The sequence below is a fragment of the Cydia strobilella genome, chromosome 6, assembly GCF_947568885.1.
Source record: "Cydia strobilella chromosome 6, ilCydStro3.1, whole genome shotgun sequence".
Classification (NCBI taxonomy): domain Eukaryota; kingdom Metazoa; phylum Arthropoda; class Insecta; order Lepidoptera; family Tortricidae; genus Cydia; species Cydia strobilella.
The window spans coordinates 18000589-18020667 of record NC_086046.1 but is presented as its reverse complement, the minus strand read 5'-3'; the positions used below and the strand labels follow the sequence as shown (position 1 = coordinate 18020667).

Below are 20079 nucleotides of genomic sequence, written 5' to 3'. Positions count from 1 at the left end.
AATGTATAAGTGTGTAAAAGTAGTCCCGAATTTCAAAGATATTCCAGATCAAACAATCGTATCGTAAGCACAGCAAACAAACATCAAACTTGATGAAAACACTTTCGTAACTAGTTTTCCAACTTCCATTATCACGTATATAGGCTGCACCAATTAATCTTGTGTTACTCTATCACGCTAGTTGTCCTTTTCTCACGCATTTACTAATGTCAAACCACCGTGGTCGGCTGGACTCGCCGCGCGCACCGCGAAAAGGCGTCAGTAAAATGATGATTCGCGGGTTCATAGTTTAAAAGTTTGAATTGTTTTTAAAATTAATGTAAAATGAGCAAAAAGTCTGGAAGTGACGACGGTATAGTGGCCAGGCAGAACTCTGTGATAGCGACTACTAATAATACGTCGAACCCCTCATCGCTTGGTGATGATTCCTATGTAAGTGCCTATTTACTTTATTTGTCAATTATTAGAAAGGGTTCGTATTTTTTGGTTAAATGACAATTTAAAATAACGAAGTCGGTAGATTACATCTTAAGCGACTATTAGCCAAAAACACGAGAGCACTGTCATGAAAACGATTGTTTTCAGGTTAACTGAAGAGCATTTTAATATTTTTATGAGAAATTAAAGTTTAATAAAATCATGATAATTATTTTTAACGATTGTTAAAAGGTTGATCGTCATTAGTCGACGAATACAATCAAACCCTTAATGTAAATGCATTTCAACGCTAATTTAAAAAATATTAATCACTGTTCTAAAACAGATTTAAAATAAATATTACGAATGAATTGAATACGGAAACGTAGTATACAACTAAGTTACGTTATCTACGATAGTCTGGCAATACCAATTTCGTCAGTAGGTACCTACATAAAGCAAATTATAAAACTGTACTCATTCCTCTTTTTGGGACAAAATAATATTAGAATAAGAAAAATACAGAATGATTTTTTCTGCCTATGCCCCACTGACAAGCTGCTCTTGTACAACAAGTGATTAAGTTATTTTTAGAATAATTTGTGACGTTTTCAACCAAAAGGTACCACATTGTCGCTTGTTGATAAGGTTGATTTCTAATTAAAGCTATATGGAAATAGCACCTTACTGACCTTGACAATAAGTACCCTTATGGTTGAAAATGGCACATTTGGTCTACATATAGTAAAATATCCTTTGATTAAAAGTTTAAGGGTTGCGCTGTAACATTCGCAAAGTGAGACTAAAGTTAGTTGAACTAAGGCTAAAGTTAGTTACCTATGAACCGTTTTAAAGTACGCATGTGCATAAAAGAAGGCAGAACAAGAAAGTGAAATATATTAAACTCTACCCCCTTACAATAAAGTTCAAATAAAGTTATCGGATTTCAAAGTGACCGGAAAGTACAGTTCGCAAACACGACACCGTAACTGATATTATCGATCTTGGTATGAAAGTGTGTTTGGATTAAACCACAGACCTTAAGGGAGCGCTGTCCGAGACACTGAATGTCTAGACTAGACTGATACGTGAGAATCATGCTATATTCGCACGATTCCAATCGCGGCTTAGCTCATAATATAGTATAGCGTAGCTACGATATATCCCTAAAGTTATCTTTTTAAGAGCTGGCTGGACGATAAAGTTCACATTCAGAAAGAAGAAGAAGCGTCTAGAAGACTAAGCTCAGCATTGTTTTTAGTTATTTATTTATTGTTTATTGTTATGTCGTCGATGTAAATACCTAGGTACCATATTATTGTCTGTATTTTCTCTTGATAGAAAGCGACCCAACCGTTCCCACACGGTTATTGAATTCTAATATTCTAAGCAACCTACCACAATTTGATTAGGTTAGTAACTTTCGATTACAGTATTTACAGAACTAAAGCTTTAGTTTTGACGATGATTGTATTACCCACCTTGGCCTGTAAGTGACATTTTTAGGGTTAGACAAGACAACTATCAATTTTGTCAATTAATTTAATTTCTTCTTAATAGCTATTTATGCAACAAGTGCGGAAATCATCTTTATGCACGTGTATCATACAATGTTTTACTATGCATTGTGCGAGTAAATAAAAAAACATATCATGGCAAATAAGTTAAATTATTAAAAAATTGAAAACAAAAAGCACTAGTGCGGAAAAGTGCTCTTTTCCGCACTAGTGCAAGAAAGTAGCACCATATGTACTGTAAAAAAAATTAAAAACAAAAAGCACTAGTGCGGAAAAGTAGTACTTTCCGCATGATATGGCTCCGTAGGAAACGCACTTTTCGAGCACATGCATTGTAAAACTATTTTCTGAACAGGAGCTGGCCTCAGCCGACGTCCTGTACATAGACAATGGGGTCTCCAGATCGAAGTACGAGCCCCTGTTCCCTGAGGTGGAGGCGGTGCTGGGGTCGCCACACGCGCCGCCGTCCTGCACGCTCGTGTGGCGGGACCTGTCCGTGCACACCAAGCTGAAGGATGGACACCTTAAACGATTAGTCAATAATGGTTAGTATACTGTAGGTCGAAGTACGAGCCCCTGTTCCCCGAGGTGGCGCTGCTGGGGTCGCCACACGCGCCGCCGCCCTGCACGTTTATATGGCGAGACCTGTCCGTGCACACTAAGCTAAAGGGTGGTAACCTTAAGCGATTAGTCAATAATATCTTGTTCTTATAAAATGAGCGCGGGAATTAAAATTTTCTAGATTAACCTTTTGGATATTATCTTTGCCGGCTTTGCCGCTTTGGTTAGATTTAAAATAATTTATTTAATGAAAAACCAAACGACGATGTTCACTAGTTCTTTCACGAGTATCTACAACTAACCGTAAGACAGGAAAACACTTTATAAGTTGGACTGATTACTATCGTGAATTCCGGTTTGATGTTATCGGGTGACATGGGCATTCCACCACTAAGATCGCTTATGTGACGCTATTTTTACATATTTATGATAAAACTGATAATCTGACACGCGATATATTTTTTGATTCGTCGTCGGTCAATTTTGCTAGATAGCGGTAGAAATGCTATCCGCTACGACGTAGCGCTACGAGCTTAATATAGCAGTAAAGAGTAGCTTCTTCTACTGTCCATTATTAATTAAGGTGCATTGGGGTAACTTTAAGAGTCACCCCACACTAGCGTCTCTCTAGCGTCGGCGTCTAGTCAACTCTATGGCTGCTACTCGATACAACGTTGGCGCAACTGCGCAGCGACGCCATTTTCCATATCGCTGACTAAAATATGCTAAATTTTACCAGTGTCATCAAAACTTAAATATATGAAAGTCTTATAATATTGTATCTAAGTATTTTAGCACAGCGCAACTCGTATTCGAAACCATTATTCTTTTTTTTATTTGTACAGTAAGCGGCATTGCAAAACCTGGCTCGCTGGTGGCATTAATGGGACCCAGGTAAGTGATCAATTAATTAAATCAGTTACTATATATCACTGCACTAGTTTTCTCCTCCTATCAGCATATCAATAGCAGTCCTACAATACATTTATTGGTACGAGTCGGTAGGTATATTATATTTCGTTTTTTACTCGACGACTTATGTACTTTTGTCACACTTGAATAAAACGACATGGGGCTACTATTCGCTGTCTATTGACCACAGTGAACTAATTAAACAGCACCATGACTTCGTGTAGCAGCTCTATAAATAAAGCCAAGTGCTGTTTGTTGCAAGGTACAGTGATTTAAACGGTGTGGATGCTCATACGTGTTCAAGTTCTGTTGTTATTCCAGATACTAAATTCGGTTGACCAATGACTACTCAATCTGCACAATGCAACTTCCATTTAAAACGAAACCGGTCAATACACGGTCAAACAATATTACATAGTACCGTAAAATGGGGTGAGTAGGAGCAAAACTGACATTCAAACCTCGATAACATTTTATTTTTGCATATGCAAACTGAATGGTGTATATAATAAGTGTTCCGGACGTTTGTATTTTAGTTTTTATTTTATTTTGGGTAGTGCCATTTCATAACTTTGACGATAAACAAGAAAAACCATCTCACCCCATAATCCCTTATAATTGGAGTGAGATGGGTTTTCATACAAAGGTGATTTTGGAAGATTGTTGGATCTTTTTTTTTATTATGACTATATATTAATACTATACATTAATACATTATTTTTGTAGCAGTAGCAAAAACCCATCTCACCCCCCTTTCAAACCTTCTCTCCCCGTTTATTAAATTATTTGTATTTGTTGTTGTATTTGTATTAACCCAACGCTCCCCGCGATCCCTACTCACCCCATTTTACGGTACCTAAATTAAGCCAATTTAACAGTAAAGTCAATTTTGTACCTGGGATATTTAAAAAAATCAAGGCAAAGTACTGTTTCAAAGTTGTGTTGCGTTTCCAGCCAGCAGTGTGGAAACTTAACATTCTATCGGCTGTATAGGGTTTCATGGCTTACCGGCCGTTATCGCCGAACGATTGATTGACATGCGGTGGGTAGGCGCTTTCTATATAGGCGGCCTATGCAAAAATCTTTTAAACTGCTCGTTTTCGCAAAATTGCGCAAAACACGGCCAAAAAATCACGTTTGTTGTATGGGAGCTAGTGACAGACGGACAGCGGAGTCTTAGTAATAGGGTCCCGTTTTCACCCTTTGGGTATACGGAACCCTAAAAAATAACTTCCATGCAACGCTACATGCGTCATCATTGTTGTTGATGGTGTAATATTTATTAAATTTTGCGTTTAAAAACTGGCATCTAAATGACTAAAATGACTAAAATTAGGCACTTGGTGTTGTATGGAGGCTGACAAACATTATTTATTAATTAACTTTATCTGCCATAACTGGCAAGCTGAGAATGTTGAAGTTGTAAGACCCTATATTTTTAACTATGTGAAATACCTAAGTTTATAATACTTTCAACTTCTATAATAATATTTATTTTCAAGGCCCAATTTTGCCTACCAGTAACATGCAACTTATTCTTGGTTCATGAAGTGGGCGCTTAATTACCTCATTTGCTGATTATACTTATTTAATTACCTATATATTTACTCAAATCACATGTGATCATTAAATTAACGAATTTATTCCAGTGGCGCCGGAAAGACTACATTGATGAGTGCGTTAGCGCACCGGAGTCCAGGTAAAATGAAAAATATGCATTATCAAATCTAATTATTCTAGATTTACGTTATTAGCTCTTAAGAGTAAAAAAAAAAACCGTATATACATTCTTACCGACATCAACCATTTCAAACGGAGTTGTATGTACAATTCGGTTGTGTTTTTTTTTTGTAAAAAGTAGATGATACAAAAGATGCTAGTGTTACATCTGTCAACGGCTCATTAATATGCCGAGCATATAAAGTATGCCATTGCCAATGCACACAAAACGTATAAAATGGTCATAAAAAATGCCAGAAATCACCAGTTTATGATACATTAATTCTTATTTGACCCCATCAAATGATATCATTTCGGTCATCAACAGCTACTATAATAGTACGAGTACATACTAGCTTTCGCGAGTGTTTTTCACAAAACCCATATTTGCCATACCTATACGATATCTCACGCCCGACTTGCGTGGAAATGTTCTAGAGCAGGGATTTTTGAGAAGAATAGCCAGCCGCGGACTAGATGTCACCAGGTTTTAGGAGTGTCAAAGGGTGCGCAAATGATGTTTTTTTGTAGTAGTAGTCTAAGAACACAAAGGGCGACTTGCGCGTTCCAGTTAGCCAACTAACTCGGAGTTAACCGTTATGACAGTACAGTTTAACCCTGTATAAACGGTTAACTCCGAGTTAGTTGGCTAACCCTAGAAAGCGCAACTGGCCCAAATGGTGAAATTTTTTGATAAGTTGAAGAGTCGCAATCGGACGCAGCCGCATATATCTCTCGAGTTTGATAAGTTTGATAATCCTTGTTTTAGAGAGATAGTGTTGGGATTCGCATTAGTATTCATGTTTCTAATAGTTAATGTTTCTCTCCGACAGTAGGCACGATCGTCGACGGAGAGATGGCCATGAACGGGCGGCCCGTTGGAGACTTCATGCATCGTCATAGCGGTTACATGCATCAAGATGAGTTGTTCGTAGACAATTTGACGGTTATCGAGCATCTCAATGTAATGGTATGATTCTTTCTGTCAATTTTTAACTTCTCGACTACTTAATCAATTTTTTTCAGTTAAAAAGTTACACCGAAGTTTTAGTATTTTTGTGATTTTTTTTGTATTTAGAAATACATTTAGAGACTCTTTGCGGAATAGAGATCCTTAATGACCTGAGCACATTCTTCTTTCCTTCTTAAATTAGCTTGATGTAAGTAGTGACGTTTTTTACTTACTTTCTACGATAACCTGTATATATCCGATAAGAGGCTAATGACTCTAAATGAGGGTAAGAAGAAGAACTAAGTATGATAAATATCAAATAAATACAATTAGAAAAACAATAAGTAAAATATGGTTAGTACATTATTTTTTTATAATAGTTAGACATAATTAAAAAGTGCAAAATAAAATACAAGTGCTTCTAAAACGGGACATTCATATTATATTCATATAAAATCTACTTAGGTCGCCTTATCAGCCAGGGTCAATAAGGATAAAAATGACTAATAATTCTTCGTGAGCCGGCGGATATAATATTATAGGTATATATACCTGTATATGACCTTAGCCATTGGACAAACCCTGAAATCCCACTTAGGGTTACTTCTTAGGAATGCTCTAACTTTAATATTTTTTTAATTAGAACAAAAGATACTTACAAAACTTAATTTTCAAACAAAAGTTATTTCCAATAATCGACAACAAAAATAAACACACTGGCAGCGCTTTTGACACCTTGTTCGAAAATGTGCGGCCATGATAACATTCGTCAAAAGTCAGAATCTTATTAGTATCATGAATTAAAAAAAAACAAAAAGGTCGAACAAGGTTTCATACTATTTATGACCTATTTATGCTACTAACACATACAGGCTGCTCCTCAGAATAATGACTAAAGCAAAGAAGCCGGGCAAAAATAAAAGCTTGGTAAAAGATATCGTATTCACAACACGTTATTACGTTTTGTGAGTGAGATAACAATCCGCAAGTTCTTTCGTTTTTTTCAGTATTGTCATAAGATGAACTGAGGGAAATGTCAAATGGTCCTATGTGGTTCTATAATATAATCCAGCCAAATAAAATATAAGTTCGTTATTTCACAGTTAGGTGTCAACTGTAACAACTTGACATAGTCGTATTATTTTAGTTGAAATATTTCGGGATGTTTCAGCGGTCATCTTGGTTTATTTTAATTATATTCTTGCTATTCCTGAAAGATTGTTGGAAAACGTGTTGAGTTTTTATTTGTAATGGTTTGAAGTTCCCTTTGTGATAATGTCTTGTGTGATCGAGGGCTGTAAATCGCATACAGGAAGAAAAGAAAATACGCACGAACCGATAACCTTTAATCGGTGAGTTTTGTTCAATTTTGAAGAAATTAATTTATAGGACCTGACCCTAAACATAGAAATCGATATATTGTTTATGTAATTATTACTTGCATTCAAGTCTATATAGATTTTTGCATAAATTTTCGAACTTTTCTGCTAAGTATGAAAGGTTATATTTTTGGCATAGTGATGTATCGACCTGATCAATAACCTATCGACATTTACAGCTTTCTTGTAGTTTGGCCCAGGACTGTCTCATTTTAATTGATGAGTACAGTCAAGGGCATAAATATATATACATTCCCAGTCTCAAAAATATGTGTACGCTCAGACAATAAAATCGTGTTCACATATTTTTAAGCCATTTGTCTGGATCGATATTTTTGCCTTCGACTGTACCTATAGTTTTCTTTGTTCTTACTTACTGACAGATTGTGTTTGCCAGACTATAGTTTAATACTAAAAACCGGTCAAGTGCGGGTCGGACGCACGCACCAAGGGGACCGTACTTTTTAGTATTTGTTGTTATAGCGGCAACAGAAATACATCATCTGTGAAAATTTCAACTGTCTAGCTATCACGGTTCATGAGATACAGCCTGGTGACAGACAGACGGACAGCGAAGTATTAGTAATAGGGTCCCTTCTTTACCCTTTGGGTACGGAACCCTAATAAAAAAGACATTAATGCTCATTGATGAATGTTCCTTTTATTAATATTGTTGGTCACAAAACTCAACTTTTTATTTCAGATTTCCAAAGGACGAGGAATAGGGGATATTACTGCAATTTTCTGCCACCAGAGTGCAGCACTAGTTTTTTTAGTGCACCTTATCGTAACTTATTCATACTGTACCTTTAACAGGTTTTTGACAAGTTTTCAGGGGACCTATCGGAAAACTCGAATCCGAAATTTCGTTATCTAGCTGCCTCTTTATCGCTCGAATACGCAAGAGTGACAGAGATGTTAGATAACGAAAGTTCGATTTTCTTGTTTCGCGATAGACCCTCAGATTGTGATAGTGGCGCCACCTACGCCGAGTTTCGCGTAATATTCCCTATTATTAAATAAAAAAAATTATTACACGAACGTTTTTTTTTTTCATTTCCTATTTGGTACAGTCAGCTGCAGAGAAAAGGTACCCCACGTCCATACTAATTTACAGAACTTTGTATGCAGGGGGGGGTGCCTTTTCTCTGCAGCTGACTGTACATGACTAGAAACTATACTTAGTCTTTTAGCATTAGAAAAAACGGTAAACCATTTCCACGTGTCTTTTTATTGACAAGTTTTTTGATAAATATAGCAATATTTTACTTATGAAAGCAAAAGTATGTAAATGATCGTATATTATATTTGTTGCAACTTATTTTCAAAGTGTTTTTCGATAAAACGACACGTTAAGATCGCTCGCCTTCTTTCTAATGATAAAAAAACGAGAGGTATAGTTAGACGGTTCTGAGTGGTAGACTGCAAATGAGATAAAAGCTATATTAGGTACATGCATTAATCCTCATATCAGGCGGCTCTTTGATTCCAAGGATTGCATAATTTTTATACTTTTTAATGATTTTTAGAATATGAAAATTATAAAAAGTATAAAAGTTATGCAATCCTTGTATTCCACGCATTTCATTTCATTTCAACGAGCCGCCTGCTACAGATTTCTTGAAATTGCCGCGTTTTTTCAGGTTCAACTTTCATTAGCCAGACTATTATCAATTTGCCAATTTCGTGATTATTCTTTTACACGGCACATAAACTTATGCATAATTTATCGATATAAAAAGTCGACACAGTCACATCCCTAGCAAATTATCAAACTTATGACACCGTACGTAAATGAGAAATAACAAGCATATATGCATCTCTTTTCGGCACATTATCTAATTCGTAAAGAAGTAAAGTACGGGTATACATATTTGCGAAGCATTTTTGCCCGACTTCTATGCTTTAGTCATTATTCTGAGGGCTGCTCCAAAGTAAAAAATCGTAATTTGTGATATTCTTCGTAACCGCTACACCGGTTGTTATAATACTTTGTATACTGGTTTTAAATACCCTAATGCATATGTACATTTTGGATTTGTCCAATGGCTAGGGACAACCTGTATAAGGCCCGAGTTTTACATTATTTGTCCGACACGATACGATATCCTCTAAAAAAATTTTCTTATCATTGCCAATCATATTTTAATTCCGTATGAATATTAATTATAATAGACTACGTTATAGAATAGTGTATAGCTCTATAATACTGTTCTCAGGCCCGACTACGTATGGACCGGCGCACCTCCTCCATCGCTCGGAAACGTCGAGTGAATCAACTCCTGCGTCAGCTGGCGCTCTATAAATCGCGGTTCACACGCATCGGCGGTCTTGATGGACAGAAAACTCTATCCGGAGGGGAGAGGAAGAGACTATCCTTCGCTACTGAGGTAAGGTGATAACTCAGGGATATAACTCTGGCATTATATTGGTTCTCATTTGGGGGCGAGTGAAACAGGCTATTTTTCGCCACTGGGATAAGAAATTAATTACCAATTAAATAGCAAGTCAACGCTGGCTTTTGCGACAGCTGCCTCTACAGGTTGTCATTCTCAATAGCTTGGCGCTTCGCGTTAGTGAGAGAAAAAGATATCTCACAGGAATGAAAGATAATTCAGATGTAAAGTGAAAGAGATCGATCGCAGATCTCTGCGCTCTAAACTAAAAACCAGCGCGAGAAACGTTCATTAACTTGTTGTTAATGTGTATTTAATTTAACTTGCGAATGGAAGATATAAAAAATCTACTGAATAAATTGAGATATAAAATAACACTAAATGTTAATTGAATTAGTAACATAAATATCAATCAGTGTGATTTTATTAGTGCCTCAGTCTTCTTCGACCTTGACATTGCAAATTTACATGTGAGCCTTGTCAATAATCAACAATGGTTTGTTATATTCCAGCTTTTAACAGACCCCGGTCTCCTCTTCTGCGATGAGCCCACCACGGGCCTGGATTCCTTCTCCGCGCAGAAGCTGGTGTCTCTACTGCGAGCCAGCGCTGCACAAGGGAAGACCGTTATATGCACCATCCACCAGCCTTCTTCGGAGCTGGTAGCGCTGTTTGACAAACTAGTGCTATTAGCGGAGGGAAGAGTAGCGTATGCAGGCAGTGCGAAGGGAGCGCTCACTTTTTTTGAAAGGTACGGTTCTCTCCAATTGGATTTCGAAGAAGAAAAGTAGTTAACAGTTGTTATCTCGACTGTGAGGAAGTTAGTCATATGCACTATTCACCAGCCTTCTTCGGAGCTGGTAGCATTGTTTGACAAAGAGGTGATGCTAGCTGAAGGGAGGGTGGCAGCGCAAAAGGAGCAGCAGGTGCAGACAGTGCAGGAGGAGCAACCCTTATTTGTGACCGAATTTTCGCAGGCAGCACCATACATATTCGCAATAAAATTACTATCATTTTGATATATAATTCAAGCGTCTGACAGATGAGTGCAATTATCGATATAAAATCACCAATCAGGTATTTCGGCGCAGTATCGCAGTGAGCGGTTTAAGGAAATAAGTTCGCAATTTATACTTATAGATTTGTGCAAATAAGTTCAAATAAATTTTCATGTCTATGATGATAGCAGAATCTTGATAACAGATCTATGTCTAAATTGTCTAATACCGTAGCGTATTGTAATCGAATACAATTGACTCGATGCATTTAAATGATCTGGACCGACTACTGACCTTAATAGAACATCCTGAACTCATGTGAGAAAGCCCTTTATGTTTACAATCGGACTTACAATTTTGATATAACTACATTGATATCAAACGAGCTAAACTAAAAAAGTTTGTAAATAAGTATGAACGATGTTGAAACTATGATTTAATTAAAGGGTCGGATTATTTATTTTGTGTCCGCATTATATAAAAAGGACTTATATTATTTTAACATATTATTAACAGAAAACTGTTACTCATCACTAAAAAAAAAATACAAAATAATCATCAAAAATTTTGATCTTTAAAAACATTAAATTTTTTGTTATTTAGGATTGGTGTTCAGAGAATCTTATCTCTTAACAACACCGGTCCGGTTCAACACTTCTTTTTCTATGATAGGTGACGTGACGGTAATTACGTGACGCTTTCTATAGAAAACTGAAGTGTCAGATGCTCCGGCCCGGGACCAGACCGTTGTAGCGTGAGTCATCCTTTATTGCCCTTTTAATTTCCAGCTTGGGCTACCACTGTCCCATCACGTACAATCCAACAGACTACTTCATAAAGAAACTAAACTCATGTGAGAAAGCCCTTTATGTTTACAATCGGACTTACAATTTTGATATAACTACATTGATATCAAACGAGCTAAACTAAAAAAGTTTGTAAATAAGTATGAACGATGTTGAAACTATGATTTAATTAAAGGGTCGGATTATTTATTTTGTGTCCGCATTATATAAAAAGGACTTATATTATTTTAACATATTATTAACAGAAAACTGTTACTCATCACTAAAAAAAAATACAAAATAATCATCAAAAATTTTGATCTTTAAAAACATTAAATTTTTTGTTATTTAGGATTGGTGTTCAGAGAATCTTATCTCTTAACAACACCGGTCCGGTTCAACACTTCTTTTTCTATGATAGGTGACGTGACGGTAATTACGTGACGCTTTCTATAGAAAACTGAAGTGTCAGATGCTCCGGCCCGGGACCAGACCGTTGTAGCGTGAGTCATCCTTTATTGCCCTTTTAATTTCCAGCTTGGGCTACCACTGTCCCATCACGTACAATCCAACAGACTACTTCATAAAGGTGCTGGCGATGACGCCGGGCTCAGAGGAGGCCTCGCGACAGGCGGTGAAGAGCATCTGTGATCGGTTCGCGGTCAGCGACGCCGCTAAAGAATTAGACATGGAGATACACTTGGAGTTTCACCTTATGGACCATGAGGACCAGGTTCTCGTTGATCAAATGATTTTTTTAATGTTCGACATATTGACCGGGATATAGACCGTAATTACCTTTTGTATTGTTTTTGAGCTCAAAAACCATACAAAAGGTAATCACGGTCTATATCCCGGTCAATATAAGTCTTAGTGAAACTAACCGTGTATCATTCAAAACTGATTTTTTTATGGTCAAGAACGCCCGAGGCAGGTTTAAAGTCTGCGATTCTAAGGTGACGAATCATGGTACTCAAGTTTAGCCAAACTCAATTCCAACAGAGTTGTGTGGTGATTGTTAGAATGTGAGAAAAACTTCCTATTAAATATTTTACTCACTATTTTCAGGTGGTGGTTGATAATTTTTACAACGTAACTCGATTCAAATATTGTCAAAATCAAGTACCTATCTTAACCTATTTTGTTCTTGTTCCAGGCTCGAAAGAAACTAAATAAAGAAAACTTCAAGCCACCATTTTTCTTCACAAAAATTATGTGGCTTGTGTACCGATATGCCCTGATCGTCATCCGAGATCCGAGGGTCCAGTTTATACGAATTATACAAAAATTGGTAAGTTAGAGAGTCCGGCTACGATAATTTTGCACGCCAATAAATACTTAATAATAGTGCTATGCCAAGGGTACATACATTTATGTTAATTAAATTTAATATTATAAAAATCACACTGGCACTAATAACTTTACTTGCAACTCGCACGTGTTCACCTGGTTTTCTGGGTGCACGCCATATCGTGTTGGTTTTGATAAAATCGCAACCATCCCATCCGTACAGGATGTACAAGTTTTTGATTGATCTAGCGCTTATATTGCAGGCAATAGCGTTCACTGCCGGCGTTTGCTTCCTTGGTACAGCACGCCTGACACAAGCCGGGATCCAAGACGTGCAGGGTGCTCTCTTCATCATCATAGCAGAGAATACCTTCAGCCCCATGTATTCAGTCCTGCACATGTTTCCTGAGGAGTTCCCGTTGTTCCATAGAGAAATCAGAGCGGGATTGTACTCAACTCCTGAGTATTATATAGCGAGGATGATTGCATTGGTAAGTATCTCTCTTATGACAAGCCCGTTGCCCAATCGACTTGCTACACAGACACCACTGTTGTGACTCCAGCATATCATAGTTTCCGTTACGATGAAGACTGCAACAAATGGCATATATATCGCGAGGAAAACATTACATTCATCACGTCATCATTAGGTACACCTCCACAACTACTATCAAGAGTGAACGACTAAGAAATAACTGGTCTTGCACATGATGCATAAGATTACTAATGCCATCCAAAGATACTCTTAGCAATGAAGGGGATAGAAACCCACTCAAGACAGTGAATTTTTCCAATTTTAATTTATTTCACAGACGTTTCACCATTCACCAAGACGATTGTCAAGGTTGAATCAAAACTAGTTCAAAATCCTAACAAATGTTAAATATAGACTCTGATCTCCGAATAAATTGTTCAATATTGAAACTTTCCTTTACAATATTATTCCATTACCAATTACGCTTCAAGCATATTTAGGTATATATATATATAATACAGTGTAGCTCTGCTACTACGGTTGTCAATAGCTAACGTCGCGAGGTCGCAAGAACAATATAGCGTCTTGTTAATTAAAAACGTTGAAGCTTCATATTTTCCCAACACATTCTATAGAAGCTTTGTGCAATAAACTGAAATAAGTCCATACAAAATGGGGGATATTTGTTCCTTTAGCTGACAAAACGGCGCATCCTATTGCATTGACTATCATTATTTAGATAAAACTGATAAAACTGAGGTTACAATTCTACCCTCGTAAGACCCAGGGCAATTTGTGCGCTTTAGAAATTTGAACTTTCTTATATTTCTATAAAAGTTCAAATCTCGAATTGAATTTGTACTTATCGAAGTACGCGGGAACTTACGAGGCTGTACCTAGTGCTCATGATGCTGCATAATTACTTATTTACATTGTTTATTTTCGCAGTTCCCCGGGTTGGTGGTTGAACCATCCCTGTTCACACTAGTGGTATACTGGATCGCGGGGCTTCGAGCTACTGTCTACGCCTTCGGCTTCACCGTATTCCTGTCCATACTGGTGCTCAACGTTGCTATCGCTTGCGGTAAGGCAAAACACAGATCGATTTTTAATTTGGAAGTTTTATTGAATCACCTTGTTAGCCAATGATGCTTGAGCCCGAAAGGGGTCGTTTATTGTTCGCGATACCTCGTTTGGAGTTCTAAAAACTAAGCTAATAGTCCACCATAATACTTACCTACCATATTGTATTATTTAACAATCAATAACGCTTTGATAATATTTAGAAGGTATTAAAAGTCCCTATATTGAATAAAAACTTTAAAATGTTTATTTGCAGGATCGTTCTTCTCATGCGCTTTCGGCTCAATGCCTGTCGCCATAGCCTACCTCGTACCTTTTGACTACACTCTCATGATGACATCTGGCATCTTCATCAAACTAAGGTATTGTTTTTGGTATTAAAACTTCATCTTGTATTATCTTGACAATTCAATTCCACATAATATCTAGACACGCGGTAGCGTGTCCAGCCAAGTTCAAAGAAAAAGGAACTGGCGACGCAGCAACCGTGTGTAATATTACACGAACCACTTCGAGCTCCTTTTGACCCCTTCACAACTTGAAACCTATTTTTTCTACACACATGAAATTTGGCACATTTGTGACGTTTTCAACCAAAAGGTACCACATTGTCGCTTGTCGATAAGGTTGATTTCTAATTGAAGCTATATGGAAATAGCGCCTTACTGACAAGCGACAATAAGTACCCTTTTGATTGAAAATGGCACATTTATTGAAACTCTTAGCTTGTTTAAAATACAAAATTTTATAAACCGGCATTGTTGTGATTGACTGACTTATCTAAATCAAAAACCTATCAAAAACCTAACCCACTCCCAGATGACCTTGAAACTTAAACATATGTCATCGAATTCATCATTTGGCATCATATTAGGTGTATATAGATGGAAAAATCTGAAAACTGAAAATTATTGATAATTCGATGGAAAAAAATCATTATATTGATAATCATTAGATTAATTTAGACTTATAGATCAAAAACCACTTACAGATGACCTAGAAACTTGATATTTGGCATTAAGGTGAACATTAGCTGGCATTAGGTGGCTATTAGGTTAAAATCTGAAAACTGAAAATTATTGATAATTCGATTGAAAAAAAAAAAAACATATGGTTATTGATAATTATTAGATTAATTAAACTTATAGATTAAAATCCTATCCCACTTCTAGATGACCTAGAAACTTGATATTTGGCATGAAGGTAAGGCGTAATACGAAGGAAAAAATCGGAAAACTGAAAATGTTTGATAATTGACCGCGCGTTAGCGATGGTCTCTTCAGCTTGGGCAAAACTGCTTTCATGATGAATACTATAGTAATTTTTGTACACAAAGTAATGATATTCCAACAAAAACATAAATGTGAAATGAACGATAAGTTCAGTATTAAGAATATGTTGAAAATATTAAGGATTTGTCTTGGCTAGTTTTTTGTATAGGCTATTTATATTTGTCTATGTTACTTTTTTTAATTTGGTTTGTTGGTAAAAACTAGCCAAGTCAAATCCTTTATAATTTCAGGATTTTCTACACAACACAGGACTTGGCACCCATATAGATCTCATTTGGGTTCCGTACCAAAAGGGTAAATACGGGACCCTATTACTAAGACTCCTCTGTCCGTCTGTCCGTCTATCCGTCTGTCCGTCTGTCCGTCTGTCTGTCACCAGGCTGTATCTCATCAACCGTGATAGCTAGACAGTTGAAATTTTCACAGATTATGTATTTCTGTTGCCGCTATAACAACAAATACTAAAAAGTACGGAACCCTCGGTGGGCGAGTCCGACTCGCACTTGTCTGGTTTTTTTTGTAGTCGAGTCAACAACGACTCATATTCTTAATATTGAACTTGGCTCTCATTTCACATTTATGTTTTTGTTGGGATTGTAAATTCACTAAAATACACACCCGGACCAAATGCAAACAAATTGTTAACTTGATTTTCTTCATAAATAATTCCCTTTAGTGTCAAGTTAACATTGTGTAGATAATAGCAAATGCTCTCTTCAGTTTTCTAAAAGTGCGTTGGTTGGTTTTGGAAATTTAGAAAAATTTTAACAATGCAATTAGCGTTCATGATTATGTAATAATAACGTTTCTTTTATTTCAGTACATTACCAAAATACGTATCCTGGATTCGGCATTTGTCATGGCTTATGTACTCAAACGAAGCCATGAACATACTGCAGTGGGACGGTGTTAGCAACATTAGTAAGATAATTTTGTCTAAGTTCACTATTACTCCCGCATCATTTATCACCATCATCCCTCTACACGATGGGCTATCATACTGGCCCACTAAGATGGGCCAGCACGTAAAGAGGGAAGTGGTCTAGTGGTGTCGGATGGCTTATGGCGCGGCGGGATGGCGATGGGATGGCCACGGTGTCGGTTTTTCGTTCGCATATCAAAGGTAGTGGGCCAGCTATGGTGCGTACCATCTACACGTGGCCCATTCCATAACACCTACGTGCTCACAACCATCGCATGGCCATCTTGCTGGCCCAGCGCTGGGCCATCGTGTAGAGGAGCCATAACAAATGCGTCGGTACTATGTGGCGGAGATTTGATAAGTTAAAATTAAACAAATTTAGAACCGGCTCAAGTGGGGTCAAAGGGAAAAAATTATTGCATTAAATAAGTTTTTGGCAAAAAATACATTTTTGGTACAAGCTTTTATCGCTGACTGTACTTTTTTTCACAGGCAACTAATACTCATCGAGACGATTCTAAAAACCCCAAACACAATTAGGTTGCGTTTATTTATCACAGAGTTCCTATGACCACCTCCTGTCTTCATCATCAGATCAGCTCGATGGTACCATAATATTGCATTAACACCCGACTTACATGCGTATGCAAATTTTCAGCTTCATCGGAAACCGGGAAGATGGTTAAATTAGTTACCTTAGATTCCATTACATAGTTAGTTACATACAGGTCGACCTAATAAAAGCGCGTTAATTTAATGTTGAGGTTCGAATAACGCTACATATGACATTTGGATCAGGTCAACGTCACTCACATCTGTCAAGGGAATTAAATCAGTCGCTTTTTTCATAATTTCGGATTTTAATTCAAATTTTTAGAAATTACACCAAGAAAACCCCACAATTTATTCAACGTGAAATGTTCTTCTAGAACATTATTATTAAAAATGTTTTATTAATTGCTTTGCGATCCAAAAGTTATTGCTTTAGCACCAAGAACAAAAAGCTTATCAGCTATTTAACACCTCCGTTGTCAGTTGTTTGTTTCTTTTATAAAAAATCAGGTAAATACGGCGCTAACTTGGGGGTTTCCCGATCGGATAAAATATTACAAAGGAACCAATGCAGGTAGTTTATAAGGAAAGGCCCCATTACCCCATTCAACAGGTTGAACACAGCCGATTTGTCGTCTAATTCTTTTGTAAGTATTTCTTTTCAAAAGCAGCGCTCTAAATTGTTACGTGCAAAGGTATTTATTATAGATTTGGGAAACTTACAATTAAATCTAAACATATTTTATTTATGAAAAACATACCGACTCATACCGATGTACATTTTTGTTTTGACATAACAAAATCAAGTTCTTGATTAATGATTACACCGGGGGTTCTTGAATCAGTTATTGATCAGTTAGGACCACAAGTTATTGGAAAAACTTTTTCACAAAAAATCAAAGCCTGATTTGAAGTGTTGCATGTGGTCGCTAAATTGCCTCTGGCTTTGTTAAGAGTTAATCTGCTTGTTAATTATTGCATTGTTTAATCTTAAACTTGTTGCTCCAGCTTGCGCCCCAACTGACACCGTTGTGCCGTGCCTCAGCACGGGAGATGAGGTTCTCAACGTGTACGACTTTACCACCTCACATTTCTGGACGGATGTCATCGCGCTGGCCGTGCTGTACCTCACCTTCCACCTCCTCGCGTTGCTGGCTTTGAGGCATCGGACTAGGCGGAAATAACCATAATAGTTAGTTTACATCACGTCTCCCGACACGTTACGAGATGTTTATTGAGTAGACTTCCTCACACTTCTGGAACAATGTCGTCGGTACGTCGTAATGTATTGCCCTTAGTGGCCTTCAGACTAGGCTGAAATAACCACTTCGAATTAATTTTGGTGAATGTGCCGCTTGCAGACCATTCGTGAAATGCTCGCGCATAGTACCACAGAATAACTAATAGTACTACCGTACCACTGTTTAACGAACAATTCGTTTTTAGGCTTCCGTACCCAAAGGGTAAAAACAGGACCCGAGACTCCGCTGTCAGGCTGTCTGTCTGTCCGTCTGTCACCAGGCTGTATCTCATGAACCGGGATAGATAGACAGTTGAAATTTTCACAGATGATGTATTTCTGTAGCCGCTATAACAACAAATACTATAAATAAACAATAAAATAATTAAGTGGGGCTCCCATACAACAAACGTGACTTTTTTTGACATTTTTTGCGTAATAGTACGGAACCCGGTACCGTCTTTGATTTGAACTCCTGATATGTTTTCCACTAGATAAATTAGTATTTCAGATGAGTTTTACTTTTTTTTTTATTAAGTACTTTTACTTACTTATGTCCTTCTCGAGACGTGTCAGAGAGTCGGCTCAATTTTTTTTTCCTTCATAGTTATGAAAGTATGAGGTTTTTTGACATGTTTTAAATAAGATACTTTCTGTCGGCAACTCGGCAGCGGCACATAAGTAGAATTGCTTTCGATGAGGACGCGAAATGAGAGATAAAGGATGAATCAATTGACTGTTGTTTTGTTTTTTATTTTATTGGTGTCTATTAATAATTTTAATTTCAATATGTGTGATATATTTAATAAATTTATATATATGTAATTTAGAGTTTTGAATGATTCACGGTTAGTTTCACTAGACTTATATTGACCGGGATATAGACCGTGATTACCTTTTGTATTATTTGTGAGCTCCCGATATTTCGACGCAGTTACATGCATCATGTTCACGGGTGACTGAAGATAGCGGGTGGGTGTCAAAGTTGTGTAGACAGCGCTCTGTCTACCCTCATTCTTGCGCGTCGGCTGCGTTCACTTTCAACGTTACCAACGGTCGCATTCACACTTGTTGGTCCGGTCGCGTTCACACTCGTTGGTCTGTCCAAACACACTACACTCACGGTGTCACTACGCGTGTTTGATTCGGATATCACTGGTTTTTTACACAAACAAATCACAGGATTCCACACATTTGACAGTTTAAACCCATCTTCACGATTAAAATTTTTGTATTTGTGAATTTCAACGGCTTCTCTTACCAAGCTTGGTATATAGTGGCGTTCTGTCGAAATGACCTTGGGACTATGCAACTCGATCCAGTGATTTGTACCCGACTCAAGGAGATGCTGAGCAATAGCTGACTTGCAAATAATACAAAAGGTAATCACGGTCTATATCCCGGTCAATATAAGTCTATATGTAATTTGTATAAATAGTTGTTCTTTTTTGCGGCCCATCAAATATCACTCTCTCAGAAAAACCTAGTTATATAGTAACTTATCACCACCAATTTTCATTTTCACAATATGTCGCATTCCTGGCCACTGGCTCGATTCATGTACGGTTTTGAACTGGTTTTGATACGAA

At 37.2% G+C, this 20079-nt stretch overlaps 1 protein-coding gene across 2 annotated transcripts; it reads left to right on the top strand.

Moving 5' to 3' along the window:
* The first annotated feature begins 232 nt into the window (after positions 1-232).
* Positions 233-19147, top strand: LOC134742178 (protein scarlet). Of its 2 annotated transcripts, XM_063675159.1 has the most exons (14): positions 233-432; positions 2293-2479; positions 3341-3389; positions 5057-5106; positions 5960-6096; positions 9677-9847; positions 10366-10604; positions 12174-12369; positions 12793-12927; positions 13190-13417; positions 14350-14485; positions 14741-14846; positions 16597-16697; positions 18259-19105. In XM_063675159.1, exons 1-14 carry the CDS (start codon positions 325-327, stop codon positions 18432-18434), a joined length of 2019 nt encoding a protein of 672 aa, XP_063531229.1. In that variant the 5' UTR covers positions 233-324; the 3' UTR covers positions 18435-19105. The 2 variants fall into 2 exon arrangements, with proteins under 2 accessions (XP_063531229.1, XP_063531230.1); XM_063675160.1 differs by lacking the exons at positions 233-432; positions 2293-2479 and adding an exon at positions 2504-2638 and having other exon boundaries at positions 3345-3389; positions 18259-19147.
* Positions 19148-20079: the final 932 nt, after the last annotated feature.

Bases quoted from the DNA above. Each gene is read 5' to 3' on its own strand.
- LOC134742178 (XM_063675159.1), top strand. From the start codon at position 325: ATGAGCAAAAAGTCTGGAAGTGACGACGGTATAGTGGCCAGGCAGAAC. The intron at 3,390-5,056 runs GTAAGTGATCAA...AATTTATTCCAG, and splicing joins GTGGCATTAATGGGACCCAG to TGGCGCCGGAAAGACTACAT. The intron at 12,370-12,792 runs GTTCTCGTTGAT...TTCTTGTTCCAG, and splicing joins TTATGGACCATGAGGACCAG to GCTCGAAAGAAACTAAATAA.